At 41.5% G+C, this 12,348-nt stretch overlaps 1 protein-coding gene across 1 annotated transcript; it reads left to right on the top strand.

The window, feature by feature from the left end:
• The first annotated feature begins 3,210 nt into the window (after window positions 1-3,210).
• LOC101554313 (nucleoside diphosphate kinase homolog 5-like) lies at window positions 3,211-11,690 on the top strand. The gene is made up of 5 exons (XM_012933154.2): window positions 3,211-3,339; window positions 4,294-4,499; window positions 5,860-5,960; window positions 7,942-8,060; window positions 11,571-11,690. The coding sequence occupies exons 1-5, from the start codon at window positions 3,211-3,213 to the stop codon at window positions 11,688-11,690; spliced, it is 675 nt and encodes a 224-aa protein (XP_012788608.1).
• The last annotated feature ends 658 nt before the right edge of the window (window positions 11,691-12,348 follow it).

Here is a 12,348-nt window from a genome sequence, read left to right as displayed (position 1 = left end):
CTTAATAATGTGTGTTATACTATGAAATATAGTTGTAATCCTAATTTTCTTATTGTCTGTCTGTCCGAATGATCTATCTATGTTGAAAGGTTAGTACTGAAGTTCAGGCATGGCTCCTGGTGGGGTTCAGGGAATTGTATGGGGGTCCTGGGAACCAAGTGAGGCTGCCATACACCAGGCCAGCACCTCACTTCCGGTCCTGTGTCTCGGCCCCACGCAACTCTTGTACTATCGTCTTTCAAATCTGTTCGCATTTGCCTGACAGAGTTAGGTGTTCCTAGTTGGCACATATTTGTTTGATATATCCTCCCGATGACCCAACAACCGTATCATTATATAATGATCTACTGTCTTCTATAATTGGATATTACCAAAGCCAGGTTCCTGCATGCAGAGTTTGTGCTCTAGTCCTGAGATATCTGCCCTTTTATTCTTTTACATCACTGGAAAGGAGCCCAGGACTCCCCACATGCAAGGCAAACACATCACTCCTGATCTCTCTCTCTCTCTCCCTTTCACTCTCCCTCTCTCTCTCTCCCTTTCACTCTCCCTCTCTCTCTCTCCTCTTTCATCTCTCTCTCCTCTCTCTCCTCTCCTCTCTTTCTCTTTCTCTCTTCCTGTCCCCTCCCTCCCCAGTCTCTCTGTTTCTTGTGCCACACCAAGTAGTATTCAGGGCTCACTCCTGACTCTAGCCTCAGTGATCACTCTGGCTGGGCACAGGAACCATATGGGGTGCCAGGGAGCACCTTCCTCGATGTACTACCCAAAACAGTCACCTTTAACATTCTATGTATTTCAGTATTTTTTAAAAAATTTAATTTTATTTGTATAAAGTTGTTCACAATAGCTCATTACAGACAATATTCAAACACCAATCCCACTACCGTGCACCTTCCCACCACCATAAGAGGAAAGTGTGTGAAGATTGTTGTATTTCATCCTGGAGCCATTTAAGCCTCTGTATAAGAGATTACAAACATCTATGTTAAACCCAAACAAATGTGTGCTACTTTAGGTACATCAGTGGGCTAGAATACAGTAGGTCACATGCCCAGGACATTCTGTGTCACTCTCTTCCCAGAGCTTTATTTCATAGTCTCAGGATTTGGGCCGTTGATGAGATTATATGGCACTGGGGGCAGTCTGTGGTTGTGACTGCCAAGCTACTGGAAAACTGGAGAGCTGGGGGAGGAGGTCCAGTCTCGTTCCCAGCTTAGAGATCTCTGTCACGTGTTCCGCATACCTGAGTTTCTCTGCAAGTTTCCCCATAAGTGAGGCTCACCTGGAGAGCAGCCTTGAGCATGGCTGAGGTTGGGTTCTGGAGGTTTTCAGCTGCCAGGGTTCTGCTGGGTCAGGGAGGGAAACTCAATCCACCCCACTCCGAATTCCTCTGGTGAGCCTGGCACGGGGTCAGGACGATCTTGTCTTGCAGTCTTGATAGCATTGCTAGTATGTCTTCTGTGTTGGTCTCTTTGCATTTAAATAAGCACATGTTCTGTTGGCTTCATGGACTTGCATATTCAGTTAAGGAACATCTGGCCTGGGAAATACTCAGCTACTTCTTTGAGGGCGGAAGGGGGCGGGGCTATTCCTGACTCTGGGCTCAGGAGTGCCCCCTGGCGGTTGCTGGGAGACTTTCAGCTGTTTCTTGAACAATTGCCCTGTCCCTTCTCCCTCTCTTTACCTTTTGGGTACCTATTCTTCTGGGATATTCACTCTACTACTAGAAGCAATCAACTGGGTGTACAGCAAAGATCCTGTGTTCGGGTTTTTTTTGGGGGGGTAGCCTGGACCACATCCTGCTGGGCTCAGGGCTTAACCCCTGGCTCTACACAATGGATCACTTCTGGTGGGCTGGGACCATACGGGGTGCCAGGGATCTAACCGGGTCGGTTGCGTTCAAGGCAAGCGCCCTCCCCGCTGGATTATGGCTCTACCCATTAGGGGGAGCTGCTTCCCACCTTATCTGGAACACGGCCCCCTCCTTGAGACTGGGGTCCAGCAAAGATCCCCATACTTTAGTCTTCTATTGTCTTTTCTGGTAAGGATAATTTTTTTCTAATAAAATTGCTTCTTTTTTTCTCTCTTAGTTTTGGGCCCTACTTGGTGGTGCTCAGGAGACCAGATGCAGAGCTGGAGAACTCGAAAGTGGGGCCTTGCGCTCCAGCCCCTTTTATATCCAAGAATAATTCTTACCGCACCGAGAAGGCAAGATACCCACAACAGAGAAAGCTGGTATTTGGGGTCATGCTTAGTGGCCCGCACTTAGCCCCATAAGCTTAACTGAAGTACTCTGGTGAAACCTTCTGTTATGGTCTACATGGTTTTAGAAGGGGAAGGTTGATTTTCTTAATGAATGTAGCAGCATGCTCTGGTGAAAGGAGGCAAATATTTGAACAGCATTACCTTCGATATTTTCTGGAAAGAAGCAGGATGTAAGGACGGGTCAATGATTTTTATCACTTTATCACAGTTGCGGGTTCCTTCCCCTGAGCAGGTGAAAGACTGACAATAAATAGCGAAGAAAATGTTAGAAAAGTCTAGTGCTCTCAGAATTAAAAGAAGAGCCTGAAAAAGGCCTGCTTAATGGACAGGAACGGTCCCCAGAATGTGACTCGTGGCTTGGATTGGTCCTCAGAGGCCACCGTCCTGAATCTGACAGTTACGTCTCCTAGCAACAAGCTATTTTACCAGATGGTGCCAGGGCTGAGGTGCGTGCCCAGGGGAGGGCTAGATGCGCTAGTTCAGCGCCAGAGCCCTTGGCCATCCAGGGCTCCTGCTTTTCAGCCATGCACCGCTCAAGGCTCTGCCTTGATGTAAACTCTTAGGAAAAGCCAAGAGCAAGAGTCAAATTGTTTGTTTGGGGGCCACATCTGGGAGTACTCAGCGACTACTCTTGGTTCTGTGCTCAGGGGTCACTCCTGACGATGCTCAGGGGACCCTGTGTGGTGTAAGGGATGGAGCCCGGGTCAGCAGCATGCAAGGCAAATGCTTTAAAGCCTCTACTATCTCTCTGGCATGTGGAAGTAGCATTATTCAGACAAAGCTTATTAAAAAAATGAATATCCAGCAGTTTTGAACTATAAATGAAATAACTGAAGCGTCAAGCAATGCTGTTCTTGACAATAATGACACTAATGTGGGCTGTGTCTGTGTGTCCTTGTAGTTGTTTCTGTCAAGAAACTGAAGTTGTTCTCTGAAAGGCTAGAGATGGAGGCATCAATGTTCCTTCCCCAAATATATGTAGAAAAAACTCTGGCCATTATCAAACCGGATATTATTGACAAAGAGGAAGAAATTAAAGATATTATTCTCAGAGCTGGATTCACCATTATTCAGGTAACTGCTTTCATCATGTTTTTCTCAGTGTGTGTGTGTGTGTGTGTGTGTGTGTGTGTGTGAGAGAGAGAGAGAGAGAGAGAGAGAGAGAGAGAGAGAGAAAGAGAGAGAGTGATTAGATCCTGTCATCATGTTTTTCTCAGTGTCTCTCTGTGTGTGTATGAGAGAGAGAGAGATTAGACCCTTTTGATTTTCAGTACTTAGGCAACAAATGTAGGTTAAGTGTGGAAGTTTCAGAGGTTTTTTTTCCCCACCACTCCAAGAGATATAAATGAGAACTCGAATTATCTTTTACTTGCCTATCCTATTTCACCCAAAACTCTAGTCTCCAGAGAAAACTTAAGCACTTAATACTTTCTGCTCTTCCAAGATTTTCCTATGCCTTCACATTTCCTTCCTACCCTTGCGAATTTTCACAGATTCAGAGGGAATGATTCGGAATGTGAGCTGCTTCTTTCTGATAAAATGTGTGGGGCTGGAGTGATGGTACACAGCGGGTAGGGTGTTTCCTTTGCATGAAGCTGGCTTGGGTTCGATCTCTAGCATCCCATATGATCCCTTAAGCCTGCCAGGAGTGGTCCCTGGACGCAGAGCCAGGAGTAAGACCTGAGCAGATCCAGGTATGGCCTCCAAACTAAACAAAAACAAAACAAAAACCTGCCATGTGTAATCAGATTTGTACTAGTTCTAAGTTATTTATCACCTAATAGGCTATTACTGAACTGTTATTTTATTATTTTGTTAAAAAATAGTAGTTGTTTCTGTGAGGCACCATGGTTTCCAACAGTTAATGCTTAATGGTAGGGTTTCGTGCATACAATGCTCCAGTACTACATTCCCCACCGGTGTCCCCCAAACCTACACCCCCCCAACAATGCCATTGTGGTGACCTCACTTCTGTAGTCCATGAACTGTCATTTTTAAGTGACTTTGTTCACTCTGTTTCTCTTATAGAGAAGAAAACTACAATTTAGTCCTGAGCAATGTAGTAACTTTTATGTGGAACAATATGGGAAAATGTTTTTCCCCAATTTAACAGCTTACATGAGTTCTGGACCACTTATTGCCATGATATTAGCTAGACGTAATGCCATCTCTTACTGGAAAGATCTTTTGGGACCATCTAATAGCCTAGTAGCTAAGGAGACACATCCAGACAGGTAATTTTTCCTGGGGGAAAAGTGGAATCTGTGAAATAAAATTAATGTATCTGATTTCAATGAAATGGAAATTTCACTTCATTTTTTTTTCTTAAGTAATCTTTTTGGGGGCTGGCATGATAGCACAGTGGGTAGGGCATTTGCCTTGCACGCGGCCGACCCGGGTTCAATTCCCAGCATCCCATATGGTTCCCCGAGCACTGCCAGGAGTAACCCCTGAGCAACGCTGGGTGTGACCCAAAAAAAGCAAAAAAAAAAAAAAAACCAAAACTTTTTGGATGGGGAAATGTCCATTTCTACTTTTAACTATATAAACATCTACTAATACCAAACACTACAAAAAGTCTCAGCATATTGATTTACAGATGATTATTCTTAATCTTTTATCGCCCAACTGTTAGTGAAGTGGGATTTTTCACTAGGAAAATTTGTGATATTTAATGCTATACTCTTTTTTTCTTTTTGGGGGGTCACACCTGTCAGTGCTGGGGGACCATATGGGATGCTGGGAATCGAACCCGAGTAGGCCACGTGCAAGGCAAACACCCTACCCGCTGTGCTATTGCTCCAACCTCTTAATGTTATACTTTTAACATTTTTTATTGATGGAGATTCTGTGGTTTGCAATACAAATGGCCTCTCATGCACATGATTCCAACACCACATCCATCACCAATGTACCCAGCTCCTTCCCTACGAACCATAGCCCCCCTCTCTTTCCCGCCCCAGCAACTGTATCGTGCAGAGCATTTCTACAGTTCTGTTACCTTTGGACCTTTGTTATTACCTTGGGGAATATCAGTTGAATACGTTAAAAGAATACCTATAAAACTAGAATGCCTAGAAACCTAAGTTTTTAGCACTATTTACTATGGAAACAAGAAAGAAGACATAGTGATTTTGTAAATTTGCACATGTATCGGTTTTATAGTTTTCACAGTGCACCTTTTTTTTTAATCATGCAGAACTATTTCCCCAGTGCAGATTTTCTACAGATTTAAATGTCTCTGAGGGGACAGGGAGATGGCTCAAAGGGCTGGAGCCTCGTTTCGCATGTGGAAGCCCTGGGTTAGGTCGTCAATTCTGTATGGTTCCCTCAGCACTCCTGGGAGTGACCACCCTCCCCCACAAAAATACCCATATATGAACCCCAATAAATAAGTCCTGAGCTCTACCCAGTGTGATGACCCCAAACCTCCATTAAAAACAACAACAACAAAACCCAACACTTCCTTTTTTCTATCTTTTTGTATCTTCATAATACAGTATGTAATACACATAGCATGCAAAATATGTGTGAAACAACTGTGTTTTTCATAAGGCATTTGGTCACCGACAGGCCCTTCTAATTTGCTTTTAGTCTAAGGGCAATATATGGCACAGATGAAACCAGGAATGCACTGCACGGGAGCAAAGACTTCTTTGCTGCGGAAAGAGAAATCCGATTTCTGTTTCCTGAAGGTGAGTTAAATCAGACACTTACATCCTTGTTGCTTGGTTTTCCTTACACTGGCAGAGGGGAGGGGGGGTGGGAGGATTTGGAGAGGGAGTGGGTGTTTGGAGAGAGGTGATGGTTGTGCCCCATCTGGCGGTGCCTCAGGGGACCATACACAGTGCCAGCAATTGAACTTGGGTCTGTAGCGTGTAAGACAAGTGTCTTAATCCTTGTACTGTCTCTCTGGCTGCACACGTGATCTTCATCATTTGAGATTAGTCCTCATCCCACTATGAGCTGAAATCTAAATCCAAAAGTTCTGAAGGCAGAACTTTTTTGGGATATATGTGATCATATTTTCTTTTGCTTTTTAAAAAATTTTTTCTTGATTTTTGGGCCACACCCCAAAATTAGGATGCCAGTAAATGAACCTGCATTGGCTGTGTCCAAGGCAAGCACTTTCCCCACTGTATTATGTCTCTGGGCCCATTTTGTTGTTGTTGTTGCTTTTTGAGTTCTTCGTTCTTAAGAACTGAACCTGATGCATCTTTCCCCTCAGAATTCAACTATGGCCTCCAGGGTTCCTGCCTGAATGTGTGAGAGTTGCAAACAATTCATTTTAAAGTAAATTCTTTATAATTGATTATCAGTGAGTGATTTGCACACTTATATTATCTATACATTATAGGGACCAGAGTAATAGTACAGCAGGTGGTATGTTTGCCTTGTAAGTGGTCAAACTGGGTTTAATCCCTGGCATCCCATTTGGTCCCTGGAGCACTGCCAGGAGTAATTTATGAGTGCGGAGCCAGGAGTAAGCCCTGAGCACCACTGGGTGTGACCCCAAAATTGAAAAAGCAAAAGAAAATATCCTTTTAGCATTGCCAGGTATGACCCCAAAACAAAACAAAAACATTATAAATTGGTTGTTCTAAATGCTTTGACTAAATCTGTGAGGGACAGGGAGCAGTTTTTCCCACAATCCTCGCAAAGGATTCTCATTTCAGTCCTTGTCTCAGTCCCCATATCAACCACAAAGGAATCTTTCTTCCTCTCTCCTTCCCTGACAATGAGGATTTAGATTTCAGCTCACAGTGTGAGCAGGACTAACCTGAAATGATGGAGATCACACGCGCAGCCAGAGAGATAGTACAAGGATTAAGACACTTGTCTTACGCACTACAGACCCAAGTTCAATTGCTGGCACTGTGTATGGTCCCTCAAAGCACCACCAGACGGGGCACAACCATCACCCCTCTCCAAACACCCAAAAGAAGTGGTGGATATTAACCCTCAAAGACCTACCTGCGCTTTTTTGTTTTGCTTTGGTTTTTGTTTTTTGCTTTTTTGGGTCACACCCAGCAATGATCTGGGGTTACTCCTGGCTCTGCACTCAGGAATTACTCCTGGTGATGGTTGGGGGATTATACGGGATGCTGGGGATTGAACCAAGGTCAGCCATGTGTAAGGCAAAAGCCCTACCCACTCTGTCCCCTCAAAGACCTACTTGTATAATACATTGTTGCATAAATTCCTTGCTGTGTTACAAATTTATTTTTACCTTCAGACAAAACTTAAAAGACTTTACTATCCCAAATCTTGTACTGTATACTTCTAAAAAACTTAAAAGGGACTCGGAATGCAAATTTTAAGGGTGTATTCATCTCTAAGAGGGCAAGTGGTATGTACTATACATTTTGGGGGTAAGAATTATTGGAAAGCAACCTTATAAGTTTTGTACGCTTATATATTTATAACACTGTGTATTATAGCTATTGTAGGCACAGAAACATAAAGAAGAATATAGATGAAAATGAAATCACAATCTTCGGCATAGTTCCCATCAGTGTTTTTGCTCTTTTTTACCATTCTTGCATGGTGGTATTCCTCTGTGTCTGCTGTCAAACTCTCAGGCACTGTGCCTAGTTCTATTTTTTTCAACCATGTTTAATGACTATGATATTTCATTACTGCCAAGCTTTAATCAGAATATATTTGTGTTTTCAGTAATTATAGAGCCCCTTCAAGTGGGACAAGCTGCTCTGGAATATTTAAATTTATACGTAACACCAACTCTGCTTAAAGGACTCACAAATCTTTGTAAGCAAAAACCAGAAGATCCTTTAGTAAGAAACTCTTTTATTTATATTAAACAATGTCTTGTATAGTTTTCCCTAATTAAACATTGTGTTCTTTGAAAAGTGAAAGTAGAGAGGTGGTTTTAAAAAACCATTTTATAGGTAATTTAGTTGCATATTTCCTCCTTATACTATCCTGTGACTCTGTAGTCTTGAAAGTATGGAACTAAACATTGGATCATTGATGCATTACTATTTCTTTGAGTACCTATTTTCAATTCTTTGGACTATATAAGATTGAAATTGCTATTTCAAATGGTAATTCTGTGTAATCAATTGAGGAACCACCAAATGTTCCAGTGATTATAATAGTTTTACTTTTCAACTAGAAATTTGTGAGTGTTCCAGTCGCTCCATGTCATGGCCAACACACTATTTTCTGTTTTTTCAATTTTTATTATAATCACAGTAGCAGATGTAAAATGGCATATTATTGTGACTTTGATTTGCTCTTCCCTACCTAATGGTTAATGATGGTGAGGTTTTGTTTTGTTTTGTTTGGTTTGGTTTGGTTTGGTTTGGTCTGGCAGTGCTCAGAGCTTACAATTGGCTCTGTGCTGAGATCAGAAATACTCTAGAGGGAGTCAGGGGATAAGAAGAAAGAAAAAGAAAGAAAGAAAGAAAGAAAGAAAGAAAGAAAGAAAGAAAGAAAGAAAGAAAGAAAGAAAGAAAGAAAGAAAGAAAGAAAGAAAGAAAGAAAGAAAGAAAGAAAGAAAGAAAGAAAGAAAGAGAAAGAAAGGAAGGAAAGAAGGAAAGAAGGAAGAAAAGAGAGAGAGAGAGAAAGAGAGAAAGAAAGAAAGAAAGAAAGAAAGAAAGAAAGAAAGAAAGAAAGAAAGAAAGAAAGAAAGAAAGAAAGAAAAAGAAAGAAAGAAAGAAAGAAAGAAAGAAAGAAAGAAAGAAAGAAAGAAAGAAAGAAAGAAAGAAAGAAAGAAAGAAAGAAAGAAAGAAAGAAAGAAAATGGACTGTGTATGGGTTTATGTGTAATCTACATATTTAGTTGTATGCCAATACCACAGTATTTGTGGGGGCCAGGAAGGTCACACATGGCTGTGCTCAGGGCCTACTCCTGGTTTTTCAGGGGATCACTCCTGGTGATCCTGAAGGATCACATAAGGTGCTAAGGATCAAGCCTGGGTTAGCTACATATGAGGGGAGAGCCTTACCTGCTATGCTATTCCTCTGTCCTTACCATACATTTGACTTTCTGAAACTCTGTCCTTCCTAACTTAAAAATCTACAGGTTGAAGCCATAGTGCAGTGGGTAAGGTGTTTGTCTTGCATGCAGCTAACTCAGGTTGGATCCCTGGCACCTCCTATAGTGTGCCGGGCCTGCCAGGAGTGATCCCTGAGTGCAGTAGTAAGAGTCAGCTATAGGTCCTGAACACTAGATAATGGTCCGCTAAAATCAAAATTCAAAATCTACAAGTTGGAAAATCCTCCAACTTTGATTTTGGTTTAGTCCCAGCAGTGCTCAGGACTTACTTCTGGCTCTGCACTCAGGAATCACTCCTGTTGGGATTATATGGGGTGCTAGGAATTGAACCTAGGTCTGCCATGTGCAAGGCAAGCGCCCTCCCTGCTGTTACCATCTCTCTGACCCCCTCCCCCAATTTTTTTCTCATTGTTTTAGATCCTTGTTGTTGCTTTGTGGTTTGTTCTTTGGGCCACACCCAGTGTTGCTCGGACATTACTTGCGGTTCAGGGCTGGTTGCTCCAGACAGTGCTTGGGGAACCATGGGTTGGAAGGGTGTGAGTCCAGGGCTCCCAGAAGGCAGGCATGCATGCCAGCTCTGTTTTAAAATAGACTTTTTAAAATGTAGTCACCATGAAATTACAAAGTTATTCACGATTGGGTTTTGGGTACACAATGTCCCAACACCAATCTCTTCACCAGTGTTCACTTCCCTCCACCACCCACACACCCATGTACTGTAAACTACAGTGCAAAAACTTCTTCTTTTTTTTTTTTTTCTAAAGCACCTCTTGTAGGAGCAAACTAATGGGTGGGAGACAGGCCAGCTCTTCTGACTGTCTCCCCAATCTGGTTCCATTACGTGCAGCCCCATGGAATACCATATAAGTTGAGGACTGACTTCTCTGTTTCTACAAAAATCACTGTTGGAACTTTGCATCGAATCGGTGATCACTTGGTATTACCAATATCTAAACATTTTAACAATATTAACTCTATGAACATGAATAGTCTTTATGTTTAGGTCTTTTACATTTCTTTCTGCATTACTCTTTATAGTTTCAGCATAAAACTTGGGCAAATTATTCCTAAATTTTGGTTTTGTTTTCTGTTTGTTTGTTTTGGGACACACCCAACAATGCTCAAAAGTTTCTCCTGTCTCTGCACTCAGAAATTACTCCGGGCAGTGCTCAGGGGATCCTATGGGATACCAGGGATAAAATCCAGGTCAGCCTTGTACAAGGCAAGTGACCTACCCACTTGCAGCTCCTTATGCCTAGATATTTATTTCTTCAGAGCTGTTATAAGTAAAATTATTTCATTTCCTTTTTGTATTGTTCATTGCTGATGTTTAGAAACATGGCTGTTTTTATGCTGATCCTGTAACCTACAATATTGCTAAATTCCTATATTAGCTTTAATACTTTTCTTTCTTTTTCTTTTCTTTAATGAATCCCTGTGAGATACGATTACAGACTTATAAACTTTCGTGATTACGTTTCAGTCATACAATGATCGAGTACCCATCCCTCCACCAGTGCCCATTCTCCACCACCAATGGTCCCAGTATCCCTCCCGCCCCCCCATCCAGTCCCACCCTGCCCTGCAGCTCTAATACTTTTCTTGTGGATTTTTTGGAATTCTCTATCATCTGTAAATGGAGAGTTTTATTTCTTCCTTTGCAAGCTGAAACAATATTTGGCAATCCTGCATAATGTAAAACTTAATGTTTCAACTTTTTAATAAAAATTTTAATTTAGGGGGCAAGAGTGATAGTACAGCAGGTAAGGCACTTGGTGTGCACGTGACTGATCCAGGTTCCATTCCCAACATCCCATATGGTCCCCTGAGCACTGCCAGAAGCAATTTCTGAGTAGAGAGCTAGGAGTGACCCCTAATCATTGTTTAGTGTGACCTAAAAACTAATTATTTATCAGACTAGAGAGATAGTACAGAGGGTTGGACACTTGTTTTGCATATGGCTGGCCCAGGTTTGATCCCCCACACCCCACCTCGCCTCCCCAAACTCCATGAGGAGTGATCTCTGAGCAGAATCAGGAGTAAGCCCCTGAGCACCACTAATGTGGTACAAATAAAAGGTTTTTTTTTTTTTATAAATTTATTATTGGTTTATAATGATATATAAATTTTGTGAATATAACTTCATAGATCTACATGTGCCTTAATTCTAAGTGATTTTTATTCTTAAGGTAATTAGAAAATTAAAACTGAAATAGTACATATAAAAGAAAATATTTAGATATCTATTAATTTAAGGCTTTTCTTTTCTTCCTTCCTCACCTTAGATCTGGCTTGCTGATTGGTTGCTGGAAAATAATCCCAACAAACCTAAACATAACTGTCCAAATAAAATTAAAGAAGAACCTCAAAGTACTTCAAAGGAAAAATTTCAAATTATTGTATAAGAGCCATGCTTCTACTTTAAAAAAAAACCATACAATTCTTTTTTTTTTTTTAATTTTTATTAAATCACCATGTGGAAAGTTACAAAGTTCTCAGGTTTATATGTCAGTTATACAATATTCAAACACCCATCCCTTCACCAGTGCCCAAATTCCACCACCAGAAACCCCAGTTTACCCCCCGCCCCCACCCCCTACCCCCTACTGTATAACTAATGAATTTCACTTCATTTTTTCTTTACCTTGATTACATTCCATAATTCAACACAAAACTCACTATAGTTGACATAACTCTCTCTCTCTCTTTTTTTTCTCTTTTTCCTTTTCCATTTTTTTTTTTTAATTTTTCCCCCTCATCCCCCTTCCTGCGCCTCATAGTATGGTGTACTCCACGCCACGTTGGCCAGCGTGGGGCTTTTGCTTAGCTCATAGTCCAGAGGTGGCTGTTACATTAAGAACCTTCAATATTTCAACAAAAACTTACTGTTATTATTTGGAGTTTCCCCCCCAAGTCTGACCTGTTCAAATGGAACCCTTTCACATTGATGACAATTATAAATGTCCGCGCGAAAAAACCATACAATTCTTAAGGTTTAAGTAACTACCTGTATAAAACTTACTTTTCCATTTGTTTCTTATAAACAAACTTTGTAAGAATTGT

Source organism: Sorex araneus, chromosome 1 (genome assembly GCF_027595985.1).
Source record: "Sorex araneus isolate mSorAra2 chromosome 1, mSorAra2.pri, whole genome shotgun sequence".
In the NCBI taxonomy this organism is placed as follows: domain Eukaryota; kingdom Metazoa; phylum Chordata; class Mammalia; order Eulipotyphla; family Soricidae; genus Sorex; species Sorex araneus.
The sequence above is the reverse complement of the archived record's forward strand: the minus strand, read 5'-3'. Positions and strand labels throughout refer to the sequence as shown.

Coding starts and splice junctions, on each gene's coding strand:
- LOC101554313 (XM_012933154.2), top strand. CDS start 3,211: ATGGAGGCATCAATGTTCCTTCCCCAAATATATGTAGAAAAAACTCTG. Junction 5,961..7,941: donor CCGATTTCTGTTTCCTGAAG/GTGAGTTAAATC, acceptor TTGTGTTTTCAG/TAATTATAGAGCCCCTTCAA. Junction 8,061..11,570: donor AAAAACCAGAAGATCCTTTA/GTAAGAAACTCT, acceptor TCCTCACCTTAG/ATCTGGCTTGCTGATTGGTT.